This window comes from Paramisgurnus dabryanus, chromosome 3 (genome assembly GCF_030506205.2).
Source record: "Paramisgurnus dabryanus chromosome 3, PD_genome_1.1, whole genome shotgun sequence".
NCBI lineage: Eukaryota > Metazoa > Chordata > Actinopteri > Cypriniformes > Cobitidae > Paramisgurnus > Paramisgurnus dabryanus.
The window spans coordinates 9,303,906-9,319,603 of record NC_133339.1 but is presented as its reverse complement, the minus strand read 5'-3'; the positions used below and the strand labels follow the sequence as shown (position 1 = coordinate 9,319,603).

At 38.7% G+C, this 15,698-nt stretch overlaps 1 protein-coding gene across 3 annotated transcripts in view; it reads right to left on the bottom strand.

Annotated features, from left to right (window-relative positions):
• The window catches only part of LOC135734288 (uncharacterized), a 113,073-nt gene that overhangs the window by 61,898 nt on the left and 35,477 nt on the right, over nucleotides 1-15,698 (bottom strand). Inside the window, exon 15 of one of the 3 annotated variants that reach the window (XM_065253218.2) lies at nucleotides 6,692-7,337. The exons of the other annotated variants lie outside the window; for them this stretch is intronic. Coding sequence (XP_065109290.1) covers nucleotides 7,327-7,337 — 11 coding nt within the window. The 3' untranslated portion in view covers nucleotides 6,692-7,326. Of the gene's footprint in view, nucleotides 1-6,691; nucleotides 7,338-15,698 lie in introns of those variants that run through there. 3 annotated transcript variants of the gene reach the window in all.

The following is a 15,698-nucleotide window of genomic DNA, read 5'->3' as shown; positions in this document are numbered from 1 at the left end:
ACGACTTCCCATGTAGCGTGAAGACCGCGAAGGCAATGATGCGGGGCAACGATATGCCGACTCATTATAAAGGCTGTGGAGGATAGATGCGGGGCAACATATGCAATGTAATAAGTCGGTTGTGGTATCCATGACACAATGTAACCATATGCAAAGTAACGAGGAGGCCGTGATACAGATAAACCATAAGTTACATGGCGAAAAACGAGCGGGAGCCCATGATAAGGCAATGATATGCTGATTAGCGAGAAGGCCATGATACAAGTCAACAGTTTGCAGTATAGCAGACGACTGTGAATGCTGGATATAGGGCAATGATAGGCCACGCAGCAAGGAGGTCACGAGAGCCATGCAATGGGGCAACAATATACCCCATAGTGAGAAAGGCTGCGAATGCCATGTCGGAGGCTGTGAATGCCATGTCGGAGGCTGTGATGAAAAGCAACAATATTCCGATAAAGCACGCTATGCCACAGATTAATTTAGCGAGAAATGAGACATGGTTGAGTAACCTACACCACCACCAGTATATGCTTGATCATACCGTGATCATTATGCAGCTTAAAACTATAGAAAACTGATGAAACTTTGCATTTCAAGTGTATTAACTTTTCGAAGTATTTATGTAGTAAAAGATGGGATTTTGGCTATGGCTTTGAATTGCAAGCATAATAATGGCAGAAAAATTACCTAGGAAAACAGAATCATAACAATTAACATGAAACTGATTGAGAAAGAATTTATGGTTTTTGAATTTTAAGATTAATAATTATAGACTAGAAAGGTTAGTAAAATGGAAGTAAATGAATCTAAGCTGTATAAACTAAATCTGAACGGACAATACGCAATTGAATGCTTAGTGTCTTGACTGAAGTGTTATTAACATCTTGAAACTAGAAGGTGCGGGATCAGGTTATGTCAATAGACCATATTATCAATGATAGCCGACGCCATCAATTGCCCTTCTCACACAGAGATTAAGATACTACACAGAAAAAACTTCCAGGATTTGTCTGGAATCATTAAATTTTGGGCCATTTATTCTGCCAATGATTTTTCGGAGTCATGCTTACTGTGAAAAGCCGTAAGACGTGTGATGCATGTAAAGTCCTGCACGTGCTTGTCTTTTCGACGCTTCTGAAGTTTGGCAGTTATTCGGAACTCGTAGTTTTTGGGAGATCATGAGGAGTGCGTGATGCGCTGCTCTGTCATGCATGTGAATGATCTCAGCTTTAGCAGCACGTATAGCGAGGAGCTCCCTGGTCTCTGCTTTAGTCCAGATTGCAGACATCTCATTGTGAATGTTGAGCTGGGTTTAAATTCCAGCGTCGAAGAGCTAAACCATAACTTGTTGTGGTGACGCTTGCGCATCGTTTTGCCCTTGTTCACTCTGAATACTTTACGTGTATCTTACGGCAATTTTACTAGGTTTTCTCCATGTAAGCGTTCCCAGATCACTTCCGTGGCATGATTCTGTTGACACGGGACCTTCGAACATTTAAGAGAACATATTTTAGACGATGCTGTGAGTCAGACTTCACCAAAAGTCTTTGACAACATGCAATTGACTTGTTTATCCATTAAAGTTTAACTTATTATGCTGAACACTTTCACATACCATCCTTACATAACCTGCAGTTGCAACACCAATGTGCATAGCATGATTTGCCTTATGAGAAACTACCTTTTCAATACACGAGTAATGCTTTGACTTCGATGCACCTGAACTTGTAATGCATGTAGCGTGGACTTCTCGCACTAGGGTGGTTAAAATGCACACTGGGTTTAAAATCAATGAGAGCGAGTTCCATTCCCTGTTACAAGGTAATTTTCAAACCGCTAAGGCATCAGTGATGTGCAACAAAGTTTAAGAGGTTTGCAAACGAAGGTGTTGCCAGCTGCTTAAGCTGGTCGGTCTGGTGACTTGTATTTAAATATATTAAATAGATATGATGAAAATTTTCAAAAAACCCCAAAGCTCAAAATCTATCACATGACTAGACAGAGCAGACATTCCAATTTACAAAGATACCAGGATTGTAAAAGTCCGTTGAAGATTAAGAAAGTTATGGTATTTTTAATATTAGAAATCAGAGGAAAGTTATATGATGTGTGACCAAAATGCTGCTTATTCACATGTTTTTGCTTATAACTTTCTCATTTTGTCAGACATTTTCATGAAATTTTAACAGAAGGTAGAACTTTGTTAGTACTTTCAAATTAAATTATAAACATTTACTGTTTTAGTCAGAATGAGCATCAGACTTTAGTTGGAATGGGCATCGGACCCGTGGTAACCATTATTTTTAGAACGATGCCTGCAGTGGACATTCTGACATGACGTTCACTGTAGTCTATTACAAGAAACGTAATATGCAAATTTTCGCGATTTATTTAAATACAATCTCCTCCATATTACCATGTTTCAGCACCAAGATAAAAGATATATTGTGGTCCATCAACGTTTCATTAGTGTCCAGAGTTTAGTGGAAGCATACCGACCGGTTGAAAGTGACACTCATTTATAAACCGTTGCTGTGAACTAAAAACACCTCCGAGTTGAAAACTAAACATATCAAACGCTTCCGTTGGTCGGACTTGACGTATTTATTGTCGTATTTAGTGAAAACATACAACCTTGCGACGAGGACTGGATATTGCATGAGATGCATTGTAAAAGTGAGACGCATTCTGCCGCGCGGGCAGAAGCAGATTTTACGCGCGTGCCCGCGATGTCAGCATTGCTATATTAAATAAGAGGAAATAAATTGTCACATTCCCAGTACTATCGTGTCGGCAATCTCACGGGCTGCGTTATGATGAGATCTCTGGATAATATCGCCCAACACTAGATCAGAAAAATAATTTTAATGATGTAACTTACCTCACACCAAATTAAAATGACAGTGCATTTAATGCCACAATTCTTATGAAATGCAATAAATTGATTTCAACTGTATAAGTGACAACGGCGTTTCGAACGGCCGTCGGATGAAACAGTGATAATTGTACATTTGACCAACATAACCAGACAAACACTCGCGATTTGCGCAAGAAATGCAAGTTGAGCGTTACGACTGCGTGCTTATTCCTCTGTTAGTATGCCAATGTGGCCTATCGTCAGTGTTGAGCAGCCTGCATAGAGATGTTAACAGTGACATTAACAATGACATTCACAACTAAAATAAGACATCCCGTATATTTGGTCAAAGACTGCAATAACTGACAAATACAATAGGTAACATTTAAGTCCCTTAAATTGGTCGGAACAGGTAGGCAATCGGGAAGGTTGTATAAATTAGACATATTCAGGAAAATTATGTAAAGCAGTGACCTTACCTTGGTTTTTAGGCAGACACATGAAAAATTTACACCATTTTGTCGTTTACGCATTTTACACAATTTGTTTACAACAAACACATAATTCACTTAGACCGTTGCGTTCGGGTCTTTGACGTTAACTTACTCACGCGTTAATGCCGTGCTGTTAAAACGCGATCGCCTTTCAGGATGAATAATGCCATTAAAAAAAATTAATATATATATATATATATATATATATATATATATATACACATGTTTGCTTTACGGAGCCTTCGCGTGGGGAGTCTCGTTTAGTTGAGAAGACAGAGATATTTTAGTTAGGAAGACATCACCCTTCGGTGTTTACCATGAACCGTAACTCCTCAGGCATTCAATATGATCAGTGACACCTGTTGCGGCCGAAGCTCAGGCAATCATCAGTGACACCTGTGCAAGCGTCCAGTGAGTTGCTTTGGTCGATTACAGTTTACGTTAAAAAGGACTGCATTGTATTAATCTGTTCATTGAAATGAAACGGCCTCATTCATTGCGTTTTTGTGCCAAATTTGCGAGCTTCCCTAAATAAGGGACTTTGGCAAAGATGAGTTGCGTTCGAAGGGGCTGGTCAAACAACGCCTACCGTAACCTTGTGTTGCAGTCTGTGAGAACGAGTGGCAGATGAAACCGAGTAGCATTTCGTGAATGAAAGATCCTGGGAAAAGGTTAAATTGGCACGAAAACATTGCGGGCCGAGTAAACATACCGAATTCACAAATAAGCAGAGGAAGGGCGAGCGGTTTGACATCCGATTCTGCGTGGTACGTACGAGTAACAATCGCTTCGAAAACGTTTGGTTTGCACTAAGCATCGAGCAATCGAACTTCAGCTACGACACCTACGGGCAGCAGGAGAGAGTGTTAGTTCAGCGTTTAAATAGTCGGCATTGAGCTGTGATTGGCAAGCCGATTTTATGAATGAATGACGTGGTATTAGAGTCTTCCTGGTAGAACTTACGCTGACGCTTTCATGTACATTCCTAAAACGTCCTTTGTTGGTTATAAAAGTCTTGCAGTACAAGGTTCCTTATGTGACTTTAGGGGGACGCCTGAGACATTAACAGAACATTCCCATATAGTATTATTTTGGTCAGATAACAACGTTCCCGATATGACTGTAGGAAGACGTTCCTTATTGGTTATCCTGTGGTTACATAAGAACGTTACAGAGAGGACATTTGGAACATTAACAGAACATTCCCACATGGTATTACTTTGGTCATATCATAACGTTCCTGATATGACTGTAGCAGGACGTTACATATTGGTTATCCTGTGGTCACATTAGAACATTACAGATAGGACACCTGAGACATTAACAGAACATTCCCACATGGTACTATTTTGGTCATATCATAACGTTCCTGATATGACTGTAGCGGGACGTTCCATATTGGTTATGCTTTGGTCACATAAGAACGTTTGACTCAATTGTCTAAATACCCTGCTGTTCCCTTTGTCTATGTCAGTTCTTGTTTATAGTGATGTGTTGTGAGTTTTGCTGTTTACTAGTTGCCATGTGCCTTGTTTAATATTAATTAAAGATTAAGGATATTTATTTCCGGTGAGAGAGGACGCTGGCGCAGTTGGCTGCTGCTTCTCTACCGTGTGTTCATTTTATTATTTATTTTATTCATTTTAAATAGTATTAATTATTAATTTTAAATAGTATTTTATTACAATCATTTTATATAGGCTAGTTTCAGTTCTTAGAGTAGGTTGCTGGATGTTTGCAACTTTTCCGGCGTTCTCATTGTTTTACGGACTTCCCTATCGCAGTGCTGTGGCTTGCTGTACACCTGTTGTTCGCACTTGTCATTCACATCCTGCTAACGATTGAGGCTGAGTGAGTGCGCGGATCTTCTGCTGGCCTGGTGCTGCTATTTCTCTTTCGTGAACCGCTGCACCGTATCTGCTATAGGCTATGTGACGTGTTTAAGGATCTTACTGGACTGGACCGCGACATGCTGTTTCCATTCGCTGTGATTACCCTTATCTACACAGTCGGATTCGCTGAAGTAAAAGAATTCAAAAAGTGGGACGCCAATATGTACAGGTACTCACTCTCTGAACTTTTATTATTGGATCTTCAATTGCCTCTTAGTGATTGTATTTAAACACCCTGAGAGCACCTAAACTGTTGCGACGGCCAAAATATGCTCATCGCGGCTCCCGCATGCGCGATAACAAGCCGGTGCCAGCGTGTATCAATGTTTTATGCTCCTATTCCCGGAGAATTGGACATCGAAAGCATCGTGGCATTTGTATGTCCAATCTATCGTATCTATGTATGTCTACAGAGAACAAGCGCGGTGTTATGGATCAACTGGGGATCGTGTTATCTGGGGACATGCGCGTGCACGCACGTAAATTTACCTGATATACCAGCAGATGTTAGACGGCGACAGATTCGTCCCTTTGATTATCCAAAGGAGCCCTTATGAAAACCTTTATTAGAGCACCTATAAATGTTGTTATTATTATTTGAGACTGTCTTTTTCTCGTTGTCTGTTTTCATGTATTAAATGCTGTTCATAAGCGGGTTTTAAAAAGTTTTAATGTTAAGCCCCGCCCATGTTATTTTGAGACTAATCAATTTAAATTGGTTAGACGTGTGAGCGCATAAAGTCTGCAGTCTGTCACGCAATAATATACTAAGTTAGCATTGTGGAGCCTTAGCCTCGTGGACAGTGCTCATCGCTTCAATTCAAACCACCAGAGTTCGAACCTCACTTCTGGGCATGCTGAATTGCTAGTCCTTCTTCATTCGTTTATGTTTATTTTTATTTTCTCACAAGTGAAAACCCAGCGTTTATATATTTTTAAGTGATCATAACTGATTTAACAAATTAGTATTCAAAAGAAGTTCTTATATGAAACAACACCTATGAAACATATTCTTATAATTAGTAAAAGCACAAACCATTTGTCCTTGTGATAACTTGTAAATAAATGGGAATATACAAAATACTAATTTCATAATCAGAAACAACTGCAAAAGAAGAACAATCAATTCGATAAATATAAAAATATTTTTCATATTGTTTTTTTTTTTTGCTAAATTACCAGTTCCCTATGCACTCAGTTACAACCTGTAACATTTTAAATTCATTTTCAAATACAATACTACCACATTATGTGTATGAGAGAGGATTGTAGAGCCTGCCAATCAACCTCAGGCTGATTTGCCTAAGGACACTGAACATCTGGCAAAAGTGTTCTTTATATGTTGAGTTATCTGAATGTAAACCATATAATTTTATAACCCCAACAACAAAAAAAAAATAGCACCAGCCGCCAGTGTTAAAGACAACTTTGTTTGCAAATAGTAAGTTACAGTAATGAATAATGATGTGTTCTGTATTTAAGAATGTTTTAAAGCATACATGTAAGAAAAATTATTAAAATTGTTATTAAATCAGAATTTATGATGAATTATTGATATGTTCTGCTTATGAGGTTACATTGAGCACTTGTCATAAAGCTTCCATAAACAGAAGGGCAGTAGGCCTGTTGAAGCTGAGAAAATATTTTTTGAAACTTAGGATGGTAACAAAGAAATAAAATCATCATCACTGTATCATCTTTAGTAGCATTGATGGAGAAAACTGCAAGTCCCATTGTCACCTCAATATCCTACAGCATGATGAGTTTTGAATTGTAAAGACTATAAAGACTAAGTATGTCACAGAAAAATAGAAACCAGTTATTTATTGAGAAAGTTTACAGAAAACAATGTATTCTCCACATATCCAATCACAGAAACAAGATACAATTTTAAAGAGTTTACTTTCAGTTTTACACTGAGTTACAAAACAATATCATTTTGTAAGCATATGTAACGTGTATGGATGTAATTTCAAAGATCAGTCATTTACCTTAGATAATTCCACATTTGTCACAAATTCTGATCTGCTTGAAAAATAAAAACAGATTGATGTTTGACTGTCATTTGCCTCTCTTAACTTCAGCCAAGTCCTACAATTAAAACATTAGTCCATTTAAGTCAGGCTAATATACTTTTCAAGCAAGTAATTTCAAATAATAAAACACTAAAACAAAACAAGTGCATCTATGCTGCCTTCAACTCAAATTTATATTAAATGAACTTTATACAATTAGACGTGTTGAATGCATTTAATTACTTGTTTATCAAAAGAAGAATGAACCATAGAAAATGCTTAGAAAAGCAATTACATTGCACTTAAAAAGTAAATGATGTTTCAATACATGTTTGCTTTAACTACTGGTTTATTTAATAAATATCCAAAATGTTTTCATTAGGACGGTACACTACAGATGCATATTTTCCTACGATACATTTGTGTTTCAAAGAAAATACTTACAAATGTACTTAAATCCGCTGGCAAGTTTAATGATAACATCGCATCGAAAAGGTAACAGCTGTCCCATTTTAACGTGGGCGTGGTGCAATTGGTTCAAGGAAAATATGATAAAACTTAATTTAAACTGCGTCAAATAAACGGAAACACAAGCAGAGGAAACAAAGTGGTCGAACATTGATAACAACAATTATTAATAATTTGATATACGTTTTTAATAAGGGCTTTTGAAAATCGAATTTGACGAAACTGACGCGGTCGCTGGTATGTCAGGTAAATTTAAGTGCATGCACGCGCATGTCCCCAGATAACACGATCCCCAGTTGATCCATAACAGCGGCAAGAATGCTATCTCTAAAATCAGACTGGCGCAATTAAATGTGCGTTCTATAAATAAGAAAACAGCATCACTTTATGATATAATACTGGATGGAAAACTCGACTTTCTCTGTCTCAGTGAGACATGGCATCATCCAAATGACTGTTATAACTTGAACTTGGCCTTGCCACCTGGATACACATACATTGATAAACCTAGACTTAATGGTAAAGGTGGTGGTCTTGCTATTTTATACAAATCAGAACTGTCTGTTGCTCTAGTCACCACACCTGAAATGTCCTCGTTTGAGTGCTTGGTGGTGAAAGTTAATGCTAATTCCCTGGTGTTTATCACACTTATTTATCGTCCTCCTAAAGTAAACTCAGTCTTTTTTTCTGAACTTGCTGAATTACTGACGCTGTTGAGTTCGAATTGTTCAGATATTTTGCTATTAGGGGATATAAACATCCATGTTGATAACCCAGACTGTTCTCATACTGTTCTCAGCAAATTTCATGCATATATTGGACTGTTTTAACTTTAATCAGCATGTGGATTTTCCCACTCATAAATCTGGACACACATTGGACCTGGTCTGCACAGTTGGTATAGATATAGACCAACTTAGAAACGACGAGCTACACTTCAGTGATCATAATTTGTTAACTTGTGAATTTACCTCCTCCACTTCTTTAAAAGCTGCCAAAGAACGTGCCATAACATTTGGGAATATCAAGAACATTGATCCTCAGTTGCTTTTTAGCTCTATTGCTGAGCTTCCTGTGACTGACTCTGTGGATAATTACAACTCCGCGCTATTGTCTGTTTTTGACACTGTAGCACCATTGAAACAACGAGTTGTACCTTTCACTGGATCGTCTCCCTGGTTTTCTGATGAACTGCGGTCACTTAAAACCCAACAAAGAAAGATTGAGCGCTTGTATAGAAAAACTGGTCTTACTGTCCACAAACTAATGTTTGAAGAACAGCAAATTAAATATCATCTTGCCCTCAAATCCACCAGAGAGGAATATTATTCACACATGATCAACGAAGGTGCAGGAAATCCAAGATTGTTGTTTAAAACAATTAACAAACTTCTTAAACCTCATAACCAAACCATTTGCTCCTCTGTTGGGATGTGTAACAAATTTCATAGATACTTTACTGAAAAAGTGGAAGATATCTACAGCTCCATGGCTACTGTTCACTCTCGCTCACGTAACGATTCTCATTGTATGTATTTATCTTCAACTTTCACTAATTTTGTCACTATTACCACAGATGATATTTCAAAGCTGGTTATGTCTATGAGCTCATCTACATGTTCTCTCGATCCCATTCCCACAGAGATGTTAAAAAAGTGTCTACCACTATTGTGCCCCTCTATCACTGGTATTTTTAACCATTCTTTATTAACTGGTCAGGTTCCTTCTCCCCTTAAGTTAGCTGCCATCACACCAGTCCTTAAAAAGACTGGTTGTGATATGAAGGATTTGGCTAATTATAGGCCTATTGCCCATCTACCTTTTTTAGCTAAGGTCTTGGAACGAGTTGTAGCTGGCCAGCTACAGCAATATCTGACCAACAACAATCTTCTAGAACCATTTCAGTCTGGATTCAGATCAGGTCATAGTACTGAAACTGCCCTGGTCCGGGTCACAAATGATCTTCTCATTTCCGCTGATATGGGTGTATGTAGCATTTTAGTACTGTTAGACATCACTGCCGCATTTTACACAATATCTCATGCTGTCCTTCTTGAAAGACTGTCTATCTGGTTAGGAATCTCTGGTGTTGTGCTTGACTGGTTTACATCTTATCTCACAAATCGATTTCAGTTTGTGTCGTTGGGGGAAAACAAATCTTCACCAACATTAGTCCAGCAGGGTGTCCCACAAGGGTCGGTGGTTGGTCCCATTTTATTCAATATCTACATGCTACCTCTGGGTGACATCATCCGTAAGTTTGGGTTAGGGTTTTATTGTTATGCTGACGATACGCAGATTTATATCAGCATGCATCCTAATCCAAACCTTGCAGCCCTTAGCTTGGATGAGATAAAAGCCTGGATGCATGGCAATTTTCTCAAGCTTAACCAGGCAAAAACTGAACTTCTTTTTGTCGGCACACCAACATCCTTACTCAAGCTTAACATTTCTGAATTGATAACTACTAATGATTTTCTTAACCCGTCTTCTCAGGTGCGCAATCTTGGTGTTATTTTCGATCCTGAACTTATGTTTGATGCCCATATTAAGAATGTCTCAAAAACGGCATTCTTCCATCTTAGAAATATCGGCAGATTGCGACAATCTCTATCGCTGCCAGATGCAGAGAGGCTTATTCATGCCTTTATTACGTCGAGGCTCGATTATTGTAATGCGCTCTACCTTGGTCTCCCTAATCGGTCCATCAAAAAATTACAATATATACAAAACTCAGCTGCTCGGTTATTGACACATACAACTACTCGCCAACATATTACTCTAGTACTCTTTTATTTACATTGGCTGCCTATACAAGCACGTATAGAATTCAAATCATTGGTTTTAACATATAAAGCCATTCATGAAACGGCCCCTGCGTATCTTTGCAGTCTGGTCACTGCTCATATCCCAGCACGCTCTCTGTGCTTTACCAAGTCATGCATCCTACAGCAGCCTCAATATAAATTAAAATCTATGGGTGGTCGAGCATTCTCAGTCGCTGCACCACGTTTATGGAATGCTCTACCACCGGAAATCAAAGACTCTTCAACATTGGATTGTTTTAAGAAGTGTTTAAAGACACACCTTTTTAGAACTGTTACCTGTACTTGAATGTATTTAATTTACTATATTTTTAGAACTGTTTTGCATTGTTGGTTATTATTTTAGTGTGTTCTATTATATGTTCTTTTTATATGCTGTAGCGCTTTGAGTTTAAGAAAAGCGCGTTAGAAATAAAATGTATTATTATTATTATTATTATTATCATTTTGGATTCATCATCTCTATCTCCACCTTTATGCTCCACCTCACCAACCGTATCAATTTCACAGTATAATTATATATTGGTTGAGTTACGGCTATTTTTGGGGCTTCTGGATAAGTTGTGGGTGAGTCTCAAAACGTTCTGGGAACTTTACTAGGCAATGTCCTTAATACCAGCAGGGTCGTTTCTGAGAGCGTTTTGTGAACGTAAAGTCTACATGAAATATGGTCCCCTTTACATTTCCAGAATGTCCTGAATGCTCCGTGAAGGTCTGCCAAATAACATCCTCCAACCCATTAGGGAACTCCACAAAACGTCCGTCTCAGAACGTTTTGGGAACTTTACTAGGCAACTTCCTTAACACTAGCAGGGTCGTTCTGAGATTGTTCTGGGAAAGTAAAGTCTACATAAAATATGGTCCCCTTAACATTCCCGGGACGTCCTGAATGTTCTGTGGAGGTCTGCCAAATAACGTCCTTTAGCCCTTTAAATAACTCCACAACACGTCCGTCTCATAACGTTCAGGAAATGTTACTAGACAACGTCCTTAACACCAGCGGGGTCGTTTAGAGAACGTTATGGGAAGGTGAAATTTCTACCTAAAATATGGTTCTCTTAACATTCCCAGGACATCTTGAATGTTCTGTGAGGTCTGCCAAATAACGTCCTCCAACCCTTTAGGGAACTCCACAACACGTCCGTCTCATAACGTTCTGGGAACTTTACTGGGCAACGTCCTTAACACCAGCAGGGTCGTTCTGAGAACGTTATGGGAACGTAAAATTTCTAGGGGGGTTGAGCCGCCGCTCAAGGACACGCCCAGCCGCCTTCATTTTTCGCAGTTCGCAGGTGTACCAGGGTGCGGTGCAAGAGAATGAGACTGACCTGGATGTTGAGGGGGCGTGGAGGTCCAGGAGATTGCTCAGGGACTGATTGTAGAAGTCCACGAAGTCAGTAATGGTGAGAAAGTCAGTAGAGCCAGAAGAGAGACGTTGAAGGTCTAGGGCCAGGGTATCTGCATTAAAGGAATAGTCTACTCATTTTCAATATTAAAATATGTTATTACCTTAACTAAGAATTGTTGATACATCCCTCTATCATCTGTGTGCGTGCACGTAAGCGCTGGAGCGCGCTGCCATGCTTCGATAGCATTTAGCTTAGCCCCATTCATTCAATGGTACCATTTAGAGATAAAGTTAGAATTGACCAAACACATCAACGTTTTTCCTATTTAAGACGAGTAGTTATACGAGCAAGTTTGGTGGTACAAAATAAAACATAGCGCTTTTCTAAGCGGATTTAAAAGAGGAGCTACATTTTATGGCGTAATAGCACTTTTGGGAGTACTTTGACTCGGCACAGTAACACCCTCCCTCTCCCATTATGAGAGTGAGAAGGGGAACAGACTTTTCAGGCGAGTCAAAGTACTCCCAAAAGTGCTATTACGCCATAAAATATAGTTCCTCTTTTAAATCCGCTTAAAAAAGCGCTACGTTTTATTTTGTACCACCAAACTTGCTCGTATAACTACTCGTCTTAAATAGGAAAAACGTTCATGTGTTTGGTCACTTCTAACTTTATATCTAAATGGTACCATTGAATGAATGGGGCTAAGCTAAATGCTATCGAAGTGTCGCAGTGCGCTCCAGCGCTTACGTGCACGCACTAAGATGATAGAGGGATGATTCAACACTTCTTAGTTAAGGTAATAACATATTTTAATATTGAAAATGAGTAGACTATTCCTTTAATGATTTTCAATTTTCTGAAATGGATCTGCCGCTTTGGTTTGGTGTGGGTGGGGGGAAAGGCAGCTCCATTTACACGACCTTGTGATCTGAAACACCAAGATTGTAAACCTGTATATTGCTGATGGGGGCGGAGTTTGAGATAACCAGATCAAGTATGTGTCCCCTGCAATGTGTGGGGACATCAACATGTTGTTGTAGGTTGATGGAGTCTAGTAGCTGAAGAAAATCAGCAGCTCGACGACATGAGGGGGTGTCGACATAAATGTTTATATCTCCCAGGATTATGGTATTTGCAGATGTAGTGCAGAGTGTTGTGAGAAGATCAGACATTTCTGGTATGAAAGCAGAATTTAGTTTTGTAGGTCGATAGATAAGGAGAACAGTCATGGGAAAGGGGGGCTTACATTTAAAAGCAAGAAATTCGCAAGAAGATGTAGGAGGCAACGAGATAGGGGACAACTCCAGGTCCTGTAAGTGAATGACAGCCAAGCCACCACCACGGCCAGTGCTGCGAGCTGCCTCCAGGTAACTGTAGCCGGGAGGACAGGCTTCATTTAAAGCAGAGTAAACCTCTGGTTAGTGCCAGGTTTCTGTCAGACACATGAAGTCAAGTCCTTTTCCCTGATATGTTCTTCAATCAGTATGGATTTATTGTTAATAGATTGTGTTAAAAAGTTCAAATTTGACCAGTGACTGTGGAGTGATTCGAGTGTTCATTCGGCTGCAGCACGCTTGTGCAGCATTGTTTTTTTAAGAATTATTCATGAAAAAAGTACTCCTCTCACCTAGGCCTGTCACAATAGCTACTTGGTCAGTTAATTGCCCCAGAAATTATGTCGATAGTCGATGGTATTGTCTTTTTAAGACCATTTTATGTCACTGATTAAATATGACAATAAAATAGCATAATAATCCAATAATCTTTTCTAAGAACACAATTTAGATTTTTAAGAATATTAAGATAAAAATATTAAATATTAATATAAAATTAGAATGTAAGAAAAATTATATTTTAATATTTAAAACAAAAATAAATTAGATAAAATATGCATTTAAATTTGAAACAGCTAATAGTGATTGTTCAGTATCAATCCCAGCTTCACATGTTTAATTGCTTTAGAAAGTGTGGTCCGCCAAACCCCCCAGTGGTCCGCCAAAAGATGACCTAAACTAGGCAAGTGTTTATACAATTGTCACTTATTTAAGTAGATTTTTAATTCACTTGCAAAACTGTGATATCAGTTCTTGCCCTTCTGTTTTAATAACGTAAAAATGGATCGGTGGCTGAACCAAAGAGGGTCAAAATAAAAGATCAAGCATCAACTGAAAGCAGCTAAAATCCACAGATCTATTCGTTTTGTAATGTACTAGTTTTTGTTTCATGTGTAAAATCCCTGTAATTTCAGTGATTTTGGACATTAAGGGGAACATTTTTTCAGCATTTTATTGTTACCATAGTTACAACCATAGACTTCATATACCCACCACCTCAGTTTTAAACTAATGGCTCTTTGAAATGACATTAAGTGGGACCTAAGCTGTTATACTATGTTTAATTGCAGTCTTTTTTATCATATGTGCAGTTTGTTGTTCATATTAAGCTGTAACTCATTTCACATTTACTTTTTCAAATGAAATAAAATTCATATAATACTTTCTGAACATAGCATTGCATTTGTGTTTAAAAAATTAGTTTTTAATTTGAAACAGTTGCATATTAAACTTAAATGTAGCTTATCCTTCCTATTTTGTTGTTTTTTGGGGGGCGTGTTAGAGTGGGATTCTGTTAGGTGGTCCTCAGAAAAAAAATTGAAGATAAAGTGGTCCTTGGGCTGGAAAAGTTTGAGAAACACTGCTTTAGACGAGTGTTTACTCTGATTGCATCTGTGAGTATGCGCCATTACACGCAGTCAAGTTTATAATAGCTACATCTCAGATCTAAACACTAGATGTTATGGTTATGTTTCAAATTACTTTTTTAGCTCTTTATAGCTCTTTTCATTGCCTCTTTTAGAGATGCTGGCTTGTTTATGTTAATTTCCTCTCCTCACATCGGAGATGCAGGTTGTAACTTAGCTTAAAATCCAATTCCTGTCGGATGTGTAAACTGTATGTATTCACCATAAAAACACGAAATTTCAGATTGAGTAGCTTTCTCTTGGCCTGTCACTGTCCACTCTCTCTCTCTCTCTCTCTCTCTCTCTCTCTCTCCCTCTGTGTGTGTGTGTGAATGTGTGTACGCGCACATGTGGACCCTGAGCTGCGTGTGCCACTCTTCCGAGACAGACAGAAATAACAGAGGCAATTGCGATTGGCTAAAATGCTAATGATATTCATTTTTTTGTGCCAACAAACACACATGTAAACACTATGGTAATATGTCGCCTCTAAAAAAACTATCGATGTCATGTTCACCTATTGCTCGATAGGTCGCTATAGTCATTATCACGACCGGCCTACTCTCACTGCACCGTGATTTGCATGAGCTATCACAGCATTTATGCATGCGAAGTATCACTCCCCAGATAGCACAGGTACGTCTGCAAGATGTCTGGTAAAGATCTGGAGATCTGGAATACATCTGGTGTGTAAAAACATCTTATAAAGGTCTTAGAATGAGCTGCTTTACATACATTTTAAATCAAAAATGTCTTGCAGACGTCTTCAATATGTCTATATGACATCTTTTATAACGTCTCAGAGACGTATTGCAGATGAGCAAACAATCTAAATAATACGTCTTGCAGATGTAAACGCAGACATCAAATAGACGTCTTCGAGATGTATGTGTGCTATCAGGGTCGCGTCTTCACTCGTTGTTGTTTAGAGTCATGGCTTGTGTGTGTGTGCATTGTTCAGTGCAACAACACAAAGTTTTCGCTTCCCTACGACGTGACCAGAGCTGAAGTCTGGGTGCATGTTGCTGGTTTGAGGTGGCCTACAAACACAC